This window comes from Rhinopithecus bieti, unplaced genomic scaffold (assembly GCF_001698545.2).
Source record: "Rhinopithecus bieti isolate Rb0 unplaced genomic scaffold, ASM169854v2 scaffold_50799, whole genome shotgun sequence".
Lineage (NCBI taxonomy): Eukaryota > Metazoa > Chordata > Mammalia > Primates > Cercopithecidae > Rhinopithecus > Rhinopithecus bieti.
In genome coordinates, this window is record NW_016819917.1 from 18,661 (window position 1) to 34,604 (window position 15,944).

Below are 15,944 nucleotides of genomic sequence, written 5' to 3' on the forward strand. Positions count from 1 at the left end.
CCGCCCGCCTCGGCCTCCCAAAGTGCTGGGATTACAGGCTTGAGCCACCGCGCCCGGCCCATCATCTATTTTAATACATGAAATTGACCTAAATGGAAAATGCAGGAGAATCATTGAACTATTCTCAGAAAACCCATACGATGGAGATTGGTGTTTCTGCAGGGACCGTTGTGCAGCTGGTGCTAGGTGAGAATGGTTATTATTTTGTTCGGTTATAGGAGCAGAACTTCCTTCCCATTAGAGAGGATAGAACCACGTTCTTGTTTTACCAATTTTTTTTTTTTTTGAGACGGAGTCTTGCTCTGTCGCCCAAGCTGGAGTGCAGTGGTGTGATCTTGGCTCACTGCAAGCTCCGCCTCCCGGGTTCCTGCCATTCTCCTGCCTCAGCCTCCCAAGTAGCTGGGACTACAGGCACCCACCACCGCGCCTGGCTAATTTTTTTGTATTTTTAGTAGAGACGGGGTTTCACTGTGTTAGCCAGGATGGTCTCGATCTCCTGACCTCATGATCCACCTGCCTTGGCCTCCCAAAGTGCTGGGATTACAGGCGTGAGCCACCGTGCCTGGCCTGTTTTTACCAGTTATTAAATACTCTATTTATTGTATTTATTTATTTTGAGAGAGTCTCACCATGTCACCCGGGCTGAAGTGCAGTGACATGATCTCAGCTCACTGCAACCTCTACCTCCTGGGCTCAATCAATCCTCCTGTCTCAGACTCCCAAGTAACTGAACTACAGGCACACACCATCATGCCTGGCTAATTTTTGTATTTTCTGTAGAGACAGGGTTTTACCATGTTACCCAAGCTGGTCTCGGACTCCTGAGCTCAACTGATTCACCCACCTTGGCCCTTCAAAGTGCTGGGATTACAGATGTGAGCCCCCTCACCCGACTCTGTTTCTCTTATTTTAAACAGTATATGTTGTATTTATCTGTTTTACAGTATAACTCCAAACAAACTTACAGCTTATGCCCTAAGACATAAAGCATCAGCTTTCCTGTCCAGTCTTCTACCCTCCATCTCATCTCAGTGGGGAAAAAGTGTTGTCAGTTTTGTGTCAGGAGACAGCTCAAGTCCTGTAGAGATGTGTTTATAGATTGTTATAACATTAAGAACAAAATTTTTCAGTGAATGTTTTTTGGGTTTTGTTTGTTTGTTTGTTTTGAGACAGAGTCTCACTCTGTCACCCAGGCTGGAGTGGTGCAATCTCGGCTCACTGCAACCCCTGCCTCCTGGACTCAAGCAGTTCTTTTGCCTCAGCCTCTAGAGTGGCTGGGACTACAGTTGCATGCCACCATGCCCAGCTAGTTTTTATATTTTTCGTAGAGACATGGTTTCACCATGTTGGCCAGGCTGGTCCCAAACGTTTGACCTGAAGTGATCAGCCCCCTTGGTCTCCCAAAATGCTGGGATTACCAGCATGAGCCACCATACCCGGCCCTTCAGTGAATGTTTTGTTGTGACATTTTAGCCTCCAGATTTTGAAAATTTATGTGTTTTCATGTTAGGAAAGATTGATAGCTCATTCTACATCTTTATTGGAGCATTCTCTGAATGAGGAGAGAGTGGATGTTTTAACCTTCACTGTTGTTATTACTAAACTGTGTATCTGTGATGTGAGTGCATGTTTTTTTATTAAGCACACATCATGATTTTTTTTTTTTTTTTTTGAGACAGAGTCTTACTCTGTCACCCAGGCTAGAGTGTGGTGGTGCGATCTCAGCCCACTGCGACCTCTGTCCCCTGGGTACAATCGATTCTCCTACCTCAGCCTCCCAAGTAGCTGGAATTACAGGCATCCGCCATCACACCCGGCTAATTTTTATATTTTTAGTAGAGACAGGGTTTCACCATGTTGGTCAGGCTGGTCTCGAACTCCTGATCTCAGGTGATCCATCTGACTCGGCCTCCCAAAATGCTGGGATTACAGGTGTGAGCCACTGCACCTAGCCTACACATCATGATTTTAAATAAGTTTTGTGCTTTTTAGCAATTCAAATTGTATCTTAAATATTTTCTGTGCCCTTAAATTTATTCTCAACTATTACATTAATGATTTAATAGTAAGAATAGTAACATATTATGGGCATGAATAAATGTGTGTATATATGTAATTACCTTTTATGAAGTTCCATATTGTTATTCATGAACTTGTTTCAACTTTGCTCATTTAGGTACTTTTCATGTTCTTTTACTTAACTATTTGATTCTTTTTTTTTTTTTTTGAGACAGAGTCTTCTCACTCTGTCACCCAGGCTGGAGTGCAGTGGCGCAATCTTGGCTCACTGCAAGCTCTGCCTTCCGGATTCATGCCATTCTCCTGCCTCAGCCTCCCAAGTAGCTGGGACTACAGGTACCCGCCACCACACCCAGCAAAGTTTTTGTATTTTTTTAGTAGAGACGGGGTTTCAACGTATTAGCCAGGATGGTCTTGATCTTCTGACCTTGTGATCCGCTTACCTCGGTCTCCCAAAGTGCTGGGATTACAGGCATGAGCCAACGGGCCCGGCCGACTATTTGGTTCTTTAGATTTAATTCTTATTCCCAGACACCTGGATTCAGGTGCTTGCTCTGACGTTTTAGCTCTTTGACTTGACACAAGTTTCTTAGCGTATCTGTCATATATTTATCTACTAGTAAGATGGGAACAGATCTTTCTCTCATGGGCTATCATATTCATATACAAGTTAGTACATGCAAGACATTTATTTAGAATAATGCCAGACCAAGCACGGTGACTTGCGCCTATAATCCCAGCACTTTAGGAGGCCAAGGCGGGCAGATCATCTGAGGTCAGGAGTTTGAGACTAGCCTGGTCAACATGGTGACACCCCGTCTCTACTAAAAGTACAAAAATTAACCGAACATGGTGGTGGGTGCCTGTAATTCCAGTTATTTGGGAGGCTGAGGCAGGAGAATTGCTTGAACTCAGGAGGTGGAGGTTGCAGTGAGCCGAGATCATGCCACTGCACTCCAGCCTGGGCGATAGAGCGACTCTGTCTCAAAAAAATAAGTAAGTAAATAAATAAATAAATAAATAGAATAATGCCTTGCACTTGGGAAGTGCTCAGAAACATCTGTCATTGTTATTGCGATGGTCATCACAGTTTTTAGATTCTAACCTGTCTTTCTGTAAAGTCACTGTACACATTTTCATCTCGTAAGAGATCACTCACGCTGTAGATCATCTGGATACTGAATATCACTTGGTCTGTCAGACATAATATGTAACACTTCAATAAAGATAAGCCGGTGTTGGGTTTTTGTTTGTATATTTGTATAGTTTTTGTATTGTCTACCAAACTGAGAAATCAACAGTGATTTAAAGACTATCCTAACCGCTTATAGAAAAGTATAGGAAGATAGAATTAAGAAAACATTCTGCCCAAAAATACCTGTGTGTGTGAGAATGTGGTGAAAACAGACCCAGTTTCTCCTACTGTACTCTCACAACAGAGAACACGATCCTAGATGTCCTGGGTTTTCCCCCACATACACCAAGCGAGCAATTCTGCACTGGACACCAGCTGAGTGACCTCCTATTCAGTTCAATTCTGACACTATCTACCTGGACATAGCATCAGATCCCACAGATTGAGGGCTCAATCCCACAAGAGTGTACCCACTTCAATACCAGCTGCAAATACAGATGGCCTTTGCTTCTCACTGACTGGCTTATATATCATGAATTCCCATGACCCTCTCCTCAGGTTTGAATGATTTGCTAGAATGGCTCACAGAAATCAGGGGAACACTTTATTTATATTGACCCATTTATTATATAGGATATTACAGAGTATACAGATGAACAGCCAGATGTAAGCAGTCTATTGGGTAAGGTATGGGAAAAGGAGCATGGCATGGTGGTGCATTCGTGTAATCCCAACTACTTGGGAGGCTGAGTGCTGTCTTTGGTGGGGGTCGGGGGGCATTCTCAGAGCCTCCATGTGTTTCCCTATCCTGAAGCTTGTTCAGGCCCTGTCCTTTTGGGTTATTATGGGGGCTTCATTACGTGGGCATGATTGCTTACATCTTTGGCTATTGGTGATCAACTGAGCCTTCAGCCCCCATCCCCTCAGGGGAAGTTGGGAGATGAGGCTTGAAGTCCCAACTGTCTAATCCGGCCTTGGTCTTTCTGGTAACCACCCCCCTATTCTGAAACTATCTTGGGGCCTCCAGCCACCACTCGTCTCATTAGCTTACAAAGGCACTTATCACTCCAGAGATTCCAAGTGAGATGTATGTCAGGAAAGGGGGATGAAGACCATATGTATATTTTATTATATCACAACTTTGATGTTGTCCCACTCACTTCAGTTTCATCTATTTTCCCTTCTCATTTTATGTGAAGATTGGAACTTTCTTCATATCCCCTTGGTGAATGTGGTTTTCATTTTAGGGACAGGTGACATTCAAGGATGTGGCTATAGAATTCTCTCAGGAGGAGTGGACATGCCTGGACCCCGCTCAGAGGACTTTGTACAGGGACGTGATGTTGGAGAATTATAGGAACCTGGCCTCCCTGGGTGAGGATGACTTTCTTCCAGAAGTCAGGATCTTCCCCTGTGTATCTTTTCATTTTCCATGTGGGTCTCTTGAGAGCTCCTGCGTTGCTTGGCTGAAACTGAAGTTGTGTTGACTCAAAAATGAAAATCTCCATAATATGGAAACTGGATTTTAATTGTCCTCTTTCTGATATCACTGGAGAGTTTTAGGACTTTTAAAATATCCAATTCCCTGTTTTCTATCCCCACGCTTTGATTCAGTGGTTTTGGGATGAGAGCTATATATTTGCATATTATAGTGTTTCTTAACAATTTATAAGGAAGCATTTAGTGGATGAATTTTTGAAGTGTTTTTTTGGATACAGCTGTAAAGTCCTCCCTCCTCATGTAAACATAGGACTGGGACTCTGGAAAATCTACAGCCCATTGTTTTCCTTTCTTTTCATAAGCAGGAATCTCTTGTTTTGACCTCAGTATTATCTCTATGTTGGAGCAAGGGAAGGAGCCTTTCACTGTGGAGAGCCAAGTACAAATAGCAAGAAACCCAGATGGATGGGAATGGATCAAAGCCGTGATTACAGGTAAGAGTTCAGATGGGTAGAGAAAATGCCGGTTATTAAATAGTGTTTAGGAAACTCTATGCAAATCTGAGAGTTCTATGGGAGAACAGAAATTTGAATCCTGTGACCTCTGAACAGAGATCTTTATTTGCCCCCTTTTGTCTATCCTTTAGAGTTGTACTATATATCCTTTCACCTTCCAATGGTGCTGCAGCTCAAACAGACAAAGGCAAAGTCTTTATCATGAGGGACAACAATGTTATCTAGCTTCTGAGAACTCTGGTTCCTTGACTCTGTGTGGCACAGGGAGGGCTGTTACAAAAGGGTTGTTTGATGTCCTTTGGTGTTTCCTTCTGTAGTTGATTCTGTCTGATGCCCAGTTCTCAGTCATATAGATCCAAATTCTATATAGTTTGCTAAATTTTAAGAGTGTTTTAGTGGAGTTGTTAAGTTTTTCTAAATATAAAATCATGTCATCTGCAAAGAAGTATGTTTTGACTTCTTCCTTTTCAATTTGTATGTTTTTTATTTCTTTCTCTTGTCTAATTGCTTTGGCTAGAACATCAGTGCTATGTTGAATAGAAGTCGTGAAAGTAGACATCCTTGTCTTTCAGATCTTAGCATTTTTCTTGTTTACTACATTCCCTCTGGATTTGTCATATATGGCTTTTATCATGCTTAGGTATGTTTTTTCTGTACCCAAGTTGTTGAGACTTTTTATTATGGAGAGATATTGATTTTATTGAGTCATTTTCCAGCATCTATTGAAATGATAATATGCTTCTTGTCCTTGATTCTGTTGATGTGATGAATCACATTAATTGATTTGTGTGTGTTAAACTATCCTTGCATTCCTGGAATAAATCCTACTTGATCATGGTCAATGTCTTTTTAATGTGTTGTTGAATTCTATTTGCTAATTCTATTTTGTCAAGGATTTTTGCATGTATATTCATCAGGGGTATTGGCCTATAGTTTTCTTTTGTTGTTGTGTCCTTGTCTGCTTTTTGGTATCAGGGTAATGCTGGCCTCATAAAATGAGTTTGGAAATATGTGCTCCCTTCAATTTTTGAAATAGTTTGAGTAGAATTAGTGTTCCTTATTTTTTCTTTTCTTTCTTTCTTTATTATTATTATTGTTATTTTTATTTTTTGAGATAGTCTCTCTCTCTATCTCACCCAGACTGGAGTGTAGTGGCACAATCATAGCTTACTGCAAAAAACTCCTGGGCTCAACTGACCCTCCCTCCACATCCTCCCCAGTAGCTGGCGTTACAGGCGCACACTACCATGCCCAACTAATTGTGTTTTTTTTGTTTGTTAGTTTTTTTTTTGAGTTGGAGTCTCATTCTCTTGCCCAGGCTGAAATGCAGTGACGTGATCTCAACTCACTGCAACCTCTGCCTCCCAGGTTCAAACGATTCTCCTGCCTCAGCCTCCCAAGTAGTTGGGATTACAGGCCTGTGCCACCACACTTGGCTGATTTTTGTATTTTTAGTAGAGATGGGGTTTCACCATGTTGGCCAAGCTGGTCTTGAACTCCTGACCTCAGGTGATCCTCCTGCCTTGACCTCCCAAAGTGCTGGGATTACAGGCATGAGCCACCGTGCCTGGCCAAATCCTTTTTTATTTTTTAGTAGAGCTGAGGTCTTGCTGTGTTGCCCAGGCTGGTCTCAAACTTCTGGCATCAAGCAATCCTCCCATTTTAGCCTCCCAAACTGTTGGGATTATAGGCATGAGCCAACATGCCTAACCAGTATTAGCTATTCTTCAAGTGTTTGGTAGAATTCAGCAGTGAATTCATTCAATCCTGGGCTTTTCTTCTACATGAATTTTCTTTTTTTTTTGCAGCTTCAATTTTGTTATTGGTGTATTCAGGTTTTCTCTTTCTTCATGGTTCAATCTTGATAGGTTGTATGGTCCAGAAATGCATCCCTTTCTTCTAGGTTTTTAAATTTGTTTGTACGTAGTTGTTCATAATTGTCTCTAATGGTCCTTTGTGTATCTGTGGTATCAGTTCTAATGTTTTCTGCTTTGTCTCTGATTTTATTAATTTGGGTGTACCTCCTCCCGACCTTTTATTTCAATTTAGCTAAAAGTTTGTCGATTTTGCTTATCTTTTTAAAAAAACCTACTTTTCAAGTTAGGCATGGTGCCTTATGCCTATAATCCTAGGAACTTGGGAGACTGAGGAAGGAGAATTGCTTGAGGTGGGGAGTTCAAACCAGCCTGGGCAACATAGTAAGAGACCCCATCTCTAAAAATAAAATGAAAATTGGCCAATCATGGTAGTGCATGCCTGTAGTCCCAGCTACTTGGGAGGCTGAGGCAGGAGGATCACTTAAACCCAGGAGTTCAAGGCTGCAGTGAGCTATGATTGGGCCACTGTACTCCAGCCTTTGTGAGGGAGGTAGACCCCATCTCTAAAAAAAAATTTTTTTTGGCCGGGTGTGGTGGCTCACGCCTGTAATCCCAGCACTTTGGGAGGCCAAGGTGGGTGGATCACCTGAGGTCGGGAGTTTGAGACCAGCCTGACCAACATGGAGAAACCCCATCTCTACTAAAAATACAAAATTAACCAGGTGTGGTGACACATGCGTGTAATCCCAGCTACTCAGGAGGCTGAGGCAGGAGAATCTCTTGAACTCAGTAGGCAGAGGATGTGGTGAGCCAGTATCGCACCACTGCATTCCAGCCCGGGCAATAAGAGTGAAACTCCATCTCAAAAAAAATTTTTTTTTTAATCCTACTTTTCATTTTATTGATCTTAGATACTGTGTTTTTAGTCTTTATTTTGTTTAGTTCTGCTGTGATCTTTATTATTCCTTTCGCTCTACTACTTTTGGGTTTAGTTTGTTCTTGCTTTTCTAGTTCCTTGAGGTGTATCATTAGGTGCTTTATTTGTTGACTTACTGTTTTTTTGATATAGGTGTTTATTGCTACAAACTTTCCTCTTTTGCTGCTTTTCTGTATCCTATAGATTGTGCTATTTTGCATTTTAATTTGTTTCAGGAAATTTTTAGCCAGGCATGGTGGTGGCTCATGCCTGTAATCCCAGCACTTTAGGAGGCTGAGGCGGGCGGATTGCTTGAGCTCAGGAGTTTGAGACCAGCCTGAGCAACATAGCCAAACTCCGTCTTTGTAAAATATACAAAAATTAGCTGGGCATGGTGGTGTGTGCCTGTGGACACTGCTACTTGGGGGACTGAGGTGGGTGGATCACTTGAGCCCAGGAAATGGAGGTTGCAGTGGGCTGAGATTACACCACTGCACTCTAGGGTAGGTGACAGAGCAAGACCTTATCTCAAAAAAAAAAAAAAAAGAAAAGAAATGTTTATATTTCCTTCTTAGTTTCTTCATTAACTCAATGGCTGTTCAGGAATATGTCATCTAATTTCCACGTGTTTGTGTATCTTCTTTTTTTTTTCTTTCTAGACAGAGTCTTGCTGTGTCACCCAGGCTGGAGTACGTGGCACAATCTTGGCTCACTGCAATCTCCGCCTCCTGGGATCAAGCAATTCTTCTGCCTCAGCCTCCCAAGTAGCTGGGATTATAGGCATGTGCCACTACTCCTGGCTAATTTTTATATTTTTATTAGAAACAGGGTTTCACCATATTGGCCAGGCTGGTCTCTAACTCCTGACCCCAGGTAATCTGCCCACTTTGGCGTCCAAAAGTGTTGGGATTACAGGTGTGAGCCACCGTGCCCAGCCATATTTGTGTATCTTCTTTTTTTTTTTTTTTGAGATGGAGTCTCGCTCTGTTGCCCAAACTGGAGTGCAGTGGCTGGATCTCAGCTCACTGCAAGCTCCACCTTTCGGGTTCACGCCATTCTCCTGCCTCAGCCTCCCAAGTAGCTGGGACTATAGGTGCCCGCCACCTTGCCCAGCTAGTTTTTTGTATTTTTTAGTAGAGACGGGGTTTCACCGGGCCAGGATGGTCTTGATCTCCTGACCTTGTGATCCGCCCATCTCGGCCTCCCAAAGTGCTGGGATTACAGGCTTGAGCCACCGCGCCCGGCCGTTTGTGTATCTTCTGAGGCTCTTCTTGTTGTTGGTTTCTAGTGTTATTTTACTCTGGTCAGAAAAGATACTAGATACAATTTTGACTTTTTTGAATTTATTGAGACTTGTTTGGTGTGTTAACATATAATCTGTCCTGAAGCATAATGCATGTGCTGATGAGGAGAATATGTATTTTGCAACAGTTGGATAAAATAGTCTGTAAGTGTGTGTTAGGGCATGGAACATCCTGTAATTTTAGCTACTTGGGAGGCTGAGGAGAGAGGAATGCTTAAGGCCAGAAGTTCAAAGCTGCAGTGCACTGTGAACTCACTTGTGAATAAGCACTGTACAACAGCCTGGGCAACACAGGGAGATCCCATCTGTTTACAATAGGGGGAAAAAAAAAGTCGTTTTTAAGTTCATTTAGTCTGCAGTATACTTTAACTCTAATTTTTTTAGTTGGTTTTCTGCCTGAATGATTTATTCATTACCAAAAATTGTGTTTTGAAGTCCTTTAATATTATTGTATTGCTTCCTATCTCTCCCTTTAGATTTATTAACATTAGTTTTACATATTAGGATGTGTACATATTTGTTATATCCTTTTGCTAAGTTGATCCTTTTCTCTTTATGTACTGACCTTGTCTCTTTTTACGCTTATTGACTTGAAGTCTGTTTTATCTAATTATACCTACTACTGCTCTTTTTTGATTTCTTTTTCCATCCCCTCACTTTTTGTCTACATGTATCCTTATAGGTGAAGTGAGTTTGTTTGTTGTAGGCAACATATAGTTAGCTGTATGTTTTATAATCCATTCAGCAGGCCTCTCTCTTATAATTGGAGAATTTAGTCCATTTATATTTAATGTTATTATTGATAGGTAAGGACTTATACTACCAGAGAAAATCACTTAAGCACAAAGGAAGACAGTAAGAAAGAAAGCCAGAGAGGAGTTAGAAAACAATTAGAAAAGAAGTAACCAAATGGCAGTATTTTTTAATTCATTGCTCTTTATTGTTAATATGTCTATTACAGGCTTTTACTTTGTGGTAACTATAAAATAAGACTTACAAAAACATCCTATAGCTTTTAACAATTTATCTCAAATCAATATCAACTCATCTTTGATTGAAGAAAAAAGAAACTAAAACCTCTGTGCGTATTCATTCCCTTCTTACCCTGCATTTTGAATTTTTTATGTCACAATTTATGTTGTGTACTGCCTATCTCTTAACAAATTGTTGTGCTTATTTTAATAGTTTTATTTTGGCCCTCTTAGTAAAAATGGTTTGCACACCATGATTATGATATTAATATTAGTGTAAAAGTTACATTGTGTCATTTTCTTTGGATTTGAAGAACTCCCTTTATCATTTCTTGTAAAACAGGTCTGATCATGGTAAATTCCCTTAGCTTTGTTTGTCTAGGGAAGACTTTCTCTCTTTTATTACTGAACGATTGCTTTGCTGGCTACGGTATTGTAGGTTGGGAACTAGGCTTCCATACTATTAATTTGAATTACATGGAATCAACTTTATTAAACAATCCTCTTTCTTTTTTGTATTCCTAAAAATTGAATATTATTGTTCTGAAGTTTCATAAATCTGTTCAATATAAGAATTGCTTTTGGTGTAATATTGTTTTCAGTGTAAAATACTTGTTTACATACTACAATTAATTGGAAACCTACGGATCTTTATATCTTGTAGCTCTCTCTTCTGAATTTGTAATGAAAGATTTACCACACAAAGGGAAGAATAATAAAGGAGAAGTATTCCAAACAGTGATGTTGGAAAGACAGGAAAGCCATGACATTGAAGGCTGTTCCTTCAGGGAAGTCCAAAAAAATACGCATGACCTTGAGTATCAATGCAGAGATGCTGAAGGAAATTACAAAGGAGTGCTTATGACCCAAGAAGGCAATCTCACTCATGGAAGAGATGAACATGATAAAAGAGATGCAAGAAACAAGCTTATTAAAAATCAGCTTGGATTAAGCCTTCAGTCACATCTGCCTGAACTGCAGCTTTTTCAATATGAAGGGAAAATTTATGAATGTAATCAGGTTGAGAAGTCTTTCAGCAATAGTTCCTCAGTTTCATCACTTCAACAAATGCCTTATAATGTCAAAACCCACATTTCTAACAAATATCTCAAAGATTTTATCTCCTCTTTATTACTCACACAGGGGCAAAAAGCAAATAATTGGAGAAGCCCTTACAAATCTAATGGATGTGGCATAGTCTTTCCTCAAAATTCACACCTTGTGAGTCATCAGAGAAGTCATACTAAAGAGAAACCTTACAAATGTTATGAGTGTGGCAAAGCCTTTAGAACACGTTCAAACCTAACTACCCATCAGGTAATCCATACTGGCGAAAAACGTTACAAATGTAATGAGTGTGGTAAGGTCTTTAGTCGAAATTCACAACTCTCACAACATCAGAAAATTCACACTGGAGAGAAACCTTATAAATGTAACGAATGTGGCAAGGTCTTCACTCAGAATTCACATCTTGCAAGACATCGAGGAATTCATACTGGAGAAAAACCTTACAAGTGTAATGAGTGTGGGAAAGCCTTTAGAGCTCGTTCAAGCCTAGCTATCCATCAGGCAACCCACAGTGGAGAAAAACCTTACAAATGTAATGAATGTGGCAAGGTCTTCACTCAAAATTCACACCTTACAAATCACTGGAGAATTCACACTGGAGAGAAACCTTACAAGTGTAATGAGTGTGGCAAAGCCTTTGGTGTTCGTTCAAGCCTAGCTATTCATTTGGTAATCCACACCGGAGAAAAGCCTTACAAATGTCATGAATGCGGCAAGGTCTTTAGGCGTAATTCACACCTTGCAAGGCATCAGCTAATTCATACTGGAGAGAAACCTTACAAGTGTAATGAGTGTGGCAAAGCCTTTAGAGCACATTCGAACCTAACCACCCATCAGGTCATCCATACTGGAGAAAAACCTTACAAATGTAATGAATGTGGCAAGGTCTTCACTCAAAATTCACACCTTGCAAATCATCAAAGAATTCATACTGGAGTGAAACCTTATATGTGTAATGAGTGTGGCAAAGCATTCAGTGTGTATTCAAGCCTAACTACCCATCAGGTCATCCATACTGGAGAAAAACCTTACAAATGTAATGAGTGTGGCAAGGTCTTCACTCAGAATTCACACCTTGCAAGACATCGGGGAATTCATACTGGAGAGAAACCTTATAAATGTAATGAATGTGGCAAGGTCTTTAGGCATAATTCATACCTTTCAAGGCATCAGCGAATTCATACTGGAGAGAAACCTTACAAGTATAATGAGTATGGCAAAACCTTTAGTGAACATTCAAACCTAACTACCCATCAGGTCATCCATACTGGCGAAAAACCTTACAAGTGTAATGAGTGTGGCAAGGTCTTCACTCAGAATTCACACCTTGCAAGACATCAGAGAGTTCATACTGGAGATAAACCTTACAAGTGTAATGAATGTGGCAAAGCCTTTAGTCAAACATCAAAGCTTGCAAGGCATCAGAGAGTTCATACTGGAGAGAAACCATATGAGTGTAATCAGTGTGGGAAAGCCTTTAGTGTCCGTTCAAGCCTAACTACCCATCAGGCAATCCATACTGGGAAAAAACCTTACAAATGCAATGAGTGTGGGAAGATCTTCACTCAGAATTCACACCTTGCAAGACATCGAGGAATTCATACTGGAGATAAACCTTACAAGTGTAATGAATGTGGCAAAGCCTTTAGTCAAACTTCAAAACTTGCAAGGCATCAGGGAGTTCATACCGGAGAGAAACCATATGAGTGTGGGAAACTCTTTAGTATCTGTTCAAGCCTAACTACCCATCAGACAATCCATACTGGTGGCAAACCTTACAAATGTAATGTGTGGAAAGTTCTAAAGTCAGAGTTCAAACCTTGCAAGTCATCACAGAATTCATAGTGGGGAGAAACCTTACAAATGAAGGTGGTAACTTTTGCAGTTAGAATTCATTCCTTTGACAACATCAGAGAATTTACTCCTGAGAGATTCCTTGAAAATGCAATGACTGGCTGGGCGCGGTGGCTCACGCCTGTAATCCCAACACTTTGGGAGTCCAAGGCAGGTGGATCACCTGGGGTCAGGAGTTCAAGACCAGCCTGACCAACAGGGTGAAACCCCATTTCTACTAAAAGTACAAAATTAGCTAGGCCTGGTGGCACATGCCTGTAATCCCAGCTATATAGGAGGCTGAGGCAGGAGAATCACTTGAACCCAGGAGGCGGAGGTTGCAGTGAGCCAAGATCGTGCCATTGCACTCCATCCTGGGCAAAAAGAGTGAAACTCCATCTTAAAGGAAAAAAAAAAATGCAATGACCGTGGCAAACTCCTCATGAGTTCAAGTATTAATAGACATCCAAGAGTCCATAATAATGAGAAATTACATAAATGTACTGTGTGTGGCAGAGGGTTTATTCAGGCCTCACAGCTTTGTAGGCATTAAAATCTACATATTTGATGGAATCACAAAAATGTGATGTGCATCCTGAAGCTCTTACTCTAAGACTAACTGTAGGTGAGGATTCATACAAAGAGTGACTCAGTCTCTAGTTCTTTGATTCACTTTTAATATGATAAACTGAACAATAATTATACATCCCCATATGGTAAAACTTAAGACATGATATATTTAAAAGGTTGAAGGACATTTGGAAATGGCTACTTACCTTGAGGTTATAAAATCTTTCATTCCATTGTTTGAGGTTTCTCAAAAAGAGTACTGTTTGTGACTTTCAACCTGAACTATGGATCTGTGGCTATTTTGCATCCTGAAGCACCTTTCACGGTGCCTGTCTGGGAAAGAATCGCAGTATGGAAAGGCCTACTTCATTACATGAGGATAATTTTTATCTACGTTTATTGAAGAAGGAGGACTCTGCCTTATAAAGTTAAATATTCTCTCAATTGAGAGACCATGGTTTAGGAGCAGAAAATAATGTAAAACTATGATTATCAATCATCATACTGATTGTGTTCAAGGTGCTCTTCTGAGAGAAAGACACGTTGGGCTTTAGGGAAGTCAGGCTCTACCTGCATTGAGTAGGCCAAGACCTCAGGACACTGGAATTTTTATGAGAGGAGAGTAACAAGTTATTAGTGACATATATGTGATAGGTTATTAGTGACATATATGTGATAGGAATAGTGCAGGGGAAATGGTTGCCACTTTCTCTATTGAATGGCAATAGCTACTTTATAGCAGAGATTGATGAAAATAGGCTTATTTTGAAATTGAAGAGATAACAGTTATTAGAGTGGAGAGCTTGGTCAGAAGAACCAGAATACCATGTTTTTTGTTTTGTTTTGCTTTTTTTTTAGTAGAATTCACACTAATTGCTGGAGTTACATTTTGCTACAGTTTTATTAAGAATGTGTCACAGACAATGTTTTGCCAAAAATTCAATGTTTTGTTATAACTATGAACAAATCACATTCTTTGTACCAACCCTGTTTTATCCTACCTCAGTAGGATACTTCATAACAGATAATAACAGTACACTCAGTCTTTTAGGTTGGAGGATCTAGAACAATTTTTTTTTCTCTGTGAAATCAATATACAATTTTGGGAAACTGTAATCATACTCTGCACTTGAATTATTCTCTCTACACTCTGCCTTAGAATATTTATATGGATATAATGAAAATCCCATAGAAAGTGCAATTTTCATACTCTTACACTCTGAAACTTGCCACAGTGTTGGTGAATATATATCATATTATATTTTTACATGCTTGTGTGCCAAATAACCATGGCATGCATCTTTATTTACATGAAGTGAAAATACAAATATAGAAGATGTATGGGCTGGGTGTGTTGGGTCGTGCCTGTAATCCTAGCACTTTGAGAGCCCAAGGCAGGTGGGTCACTTGAGTCCAGGAGTTCGTCCAGCCAGGGCCACCTGGCAAAACCCTGTTTCTACAAAAAAATAGAAAAATTACCTGGACAGACTGGCTCACGCCTGTAGTCCCAGATCCTCTGGGAGACTGAGGCAGGTGGATCACTTGAGCCCGGAGGCAGAGGTTGCAGTGAGCCAAGATCACGCCATTGCACTCCAGCCTGGGTGACAGAGCGAGACTCTGTCTCAAAAAAAAAAAAAATTGTATGGAAAATATTAGCTGTAATCCCAGCACTTAGGGAGGCTGAGGTGGGTAGATTATGAGGTCAGAAGGTTGAGACCACCCTGGCCAGCACAGTGAAACCCCATCTCTACTAAAAAATACAAAAAAAAAAAAAAAGTTGGCTGGATGTGGTGTCATGTGCCTGTAATCCCAGCTGTTGGGGAGGCTGAGGCAGGAGAATCACTTAAACCCAGGAGGCAGAGGTTGCAGTGAGCCAAGATCGCGCCACTGCACCGCAGCCTGGGCAAGAGAACGAGACTCCGTCTCAAAAAAAAATTACGAAATTATAAATAGTGCAGAATAACAAAAATAACACTAATAAAGAATGCTATGCTCAGTGACATAGTTTGACAAGAGTAATATGCATGAGTTTCCTCTTAAAAATGAACATATAAAGGCCGGGCGTGGTGGCTCAAGCCTGTAATCCCAGCACTTTGGGAGGCCGACACGGGCGGATCACGAGGTCAGGAGATCGAGACCATCCTGGCTAACATGGTGAAACCCCGTCTCTACTAAAAAAAATACAAAAAACTAGCCGGGCGAGGTGGCGGGCGCCTGTAGTCCCAGCTACTCGGGAGGCTGAGGCAAGAGAATGGCGTAAACCCGGGAGGCGGAGCTTGCAGTGAGCTGAGACCCGGCCAAAGCCCCCCAGCCGGGGGGAAAGGGCGAGACCCCGTCCAAAAAAAAAAAAAAAAAAA

General features: G+C 40.9%; 1 protein-coding gene across 5 annotated transcripts in view; it reads left to right on the forward strand.

The window, feature by feature from the left end:
- ZNF347 (zinc finger protein 347) overlaps positions 1-14,644 on the forward strand; it is a 21,442-nt gene extending 6,798 nt beyond the window's left edge. For 3 of the 5 annotated variants that reach the window (XM_017859318.1, XM_017859315.1, XM_017859316.1), the window contains 3 exons: positions 4,402-4,528; positions 4,957-5,088; positions 10,781-14,644. In XM_017859318.1, the coding sequence (XP_017714807.1) occupies positions 4,402-4,528; positions 4,957-5,088; positions 10,781-13,029 (2,508 nt within the window). In that variant the 3' untranslated portion in view covers positions 13,030-14,644. The remainder of the gene's footprint in view (positions 1-4,401; positions 4,529-4,956; positions 5,089-10,780) is intronic. The other 2 variants (XM_017859319.1, XM_017859317.1) reach the window with 1 other exon arrangement.
- The last annotated feature ends 1,300 nt before the right edge of the window (positions 14,645-15,944 follow it).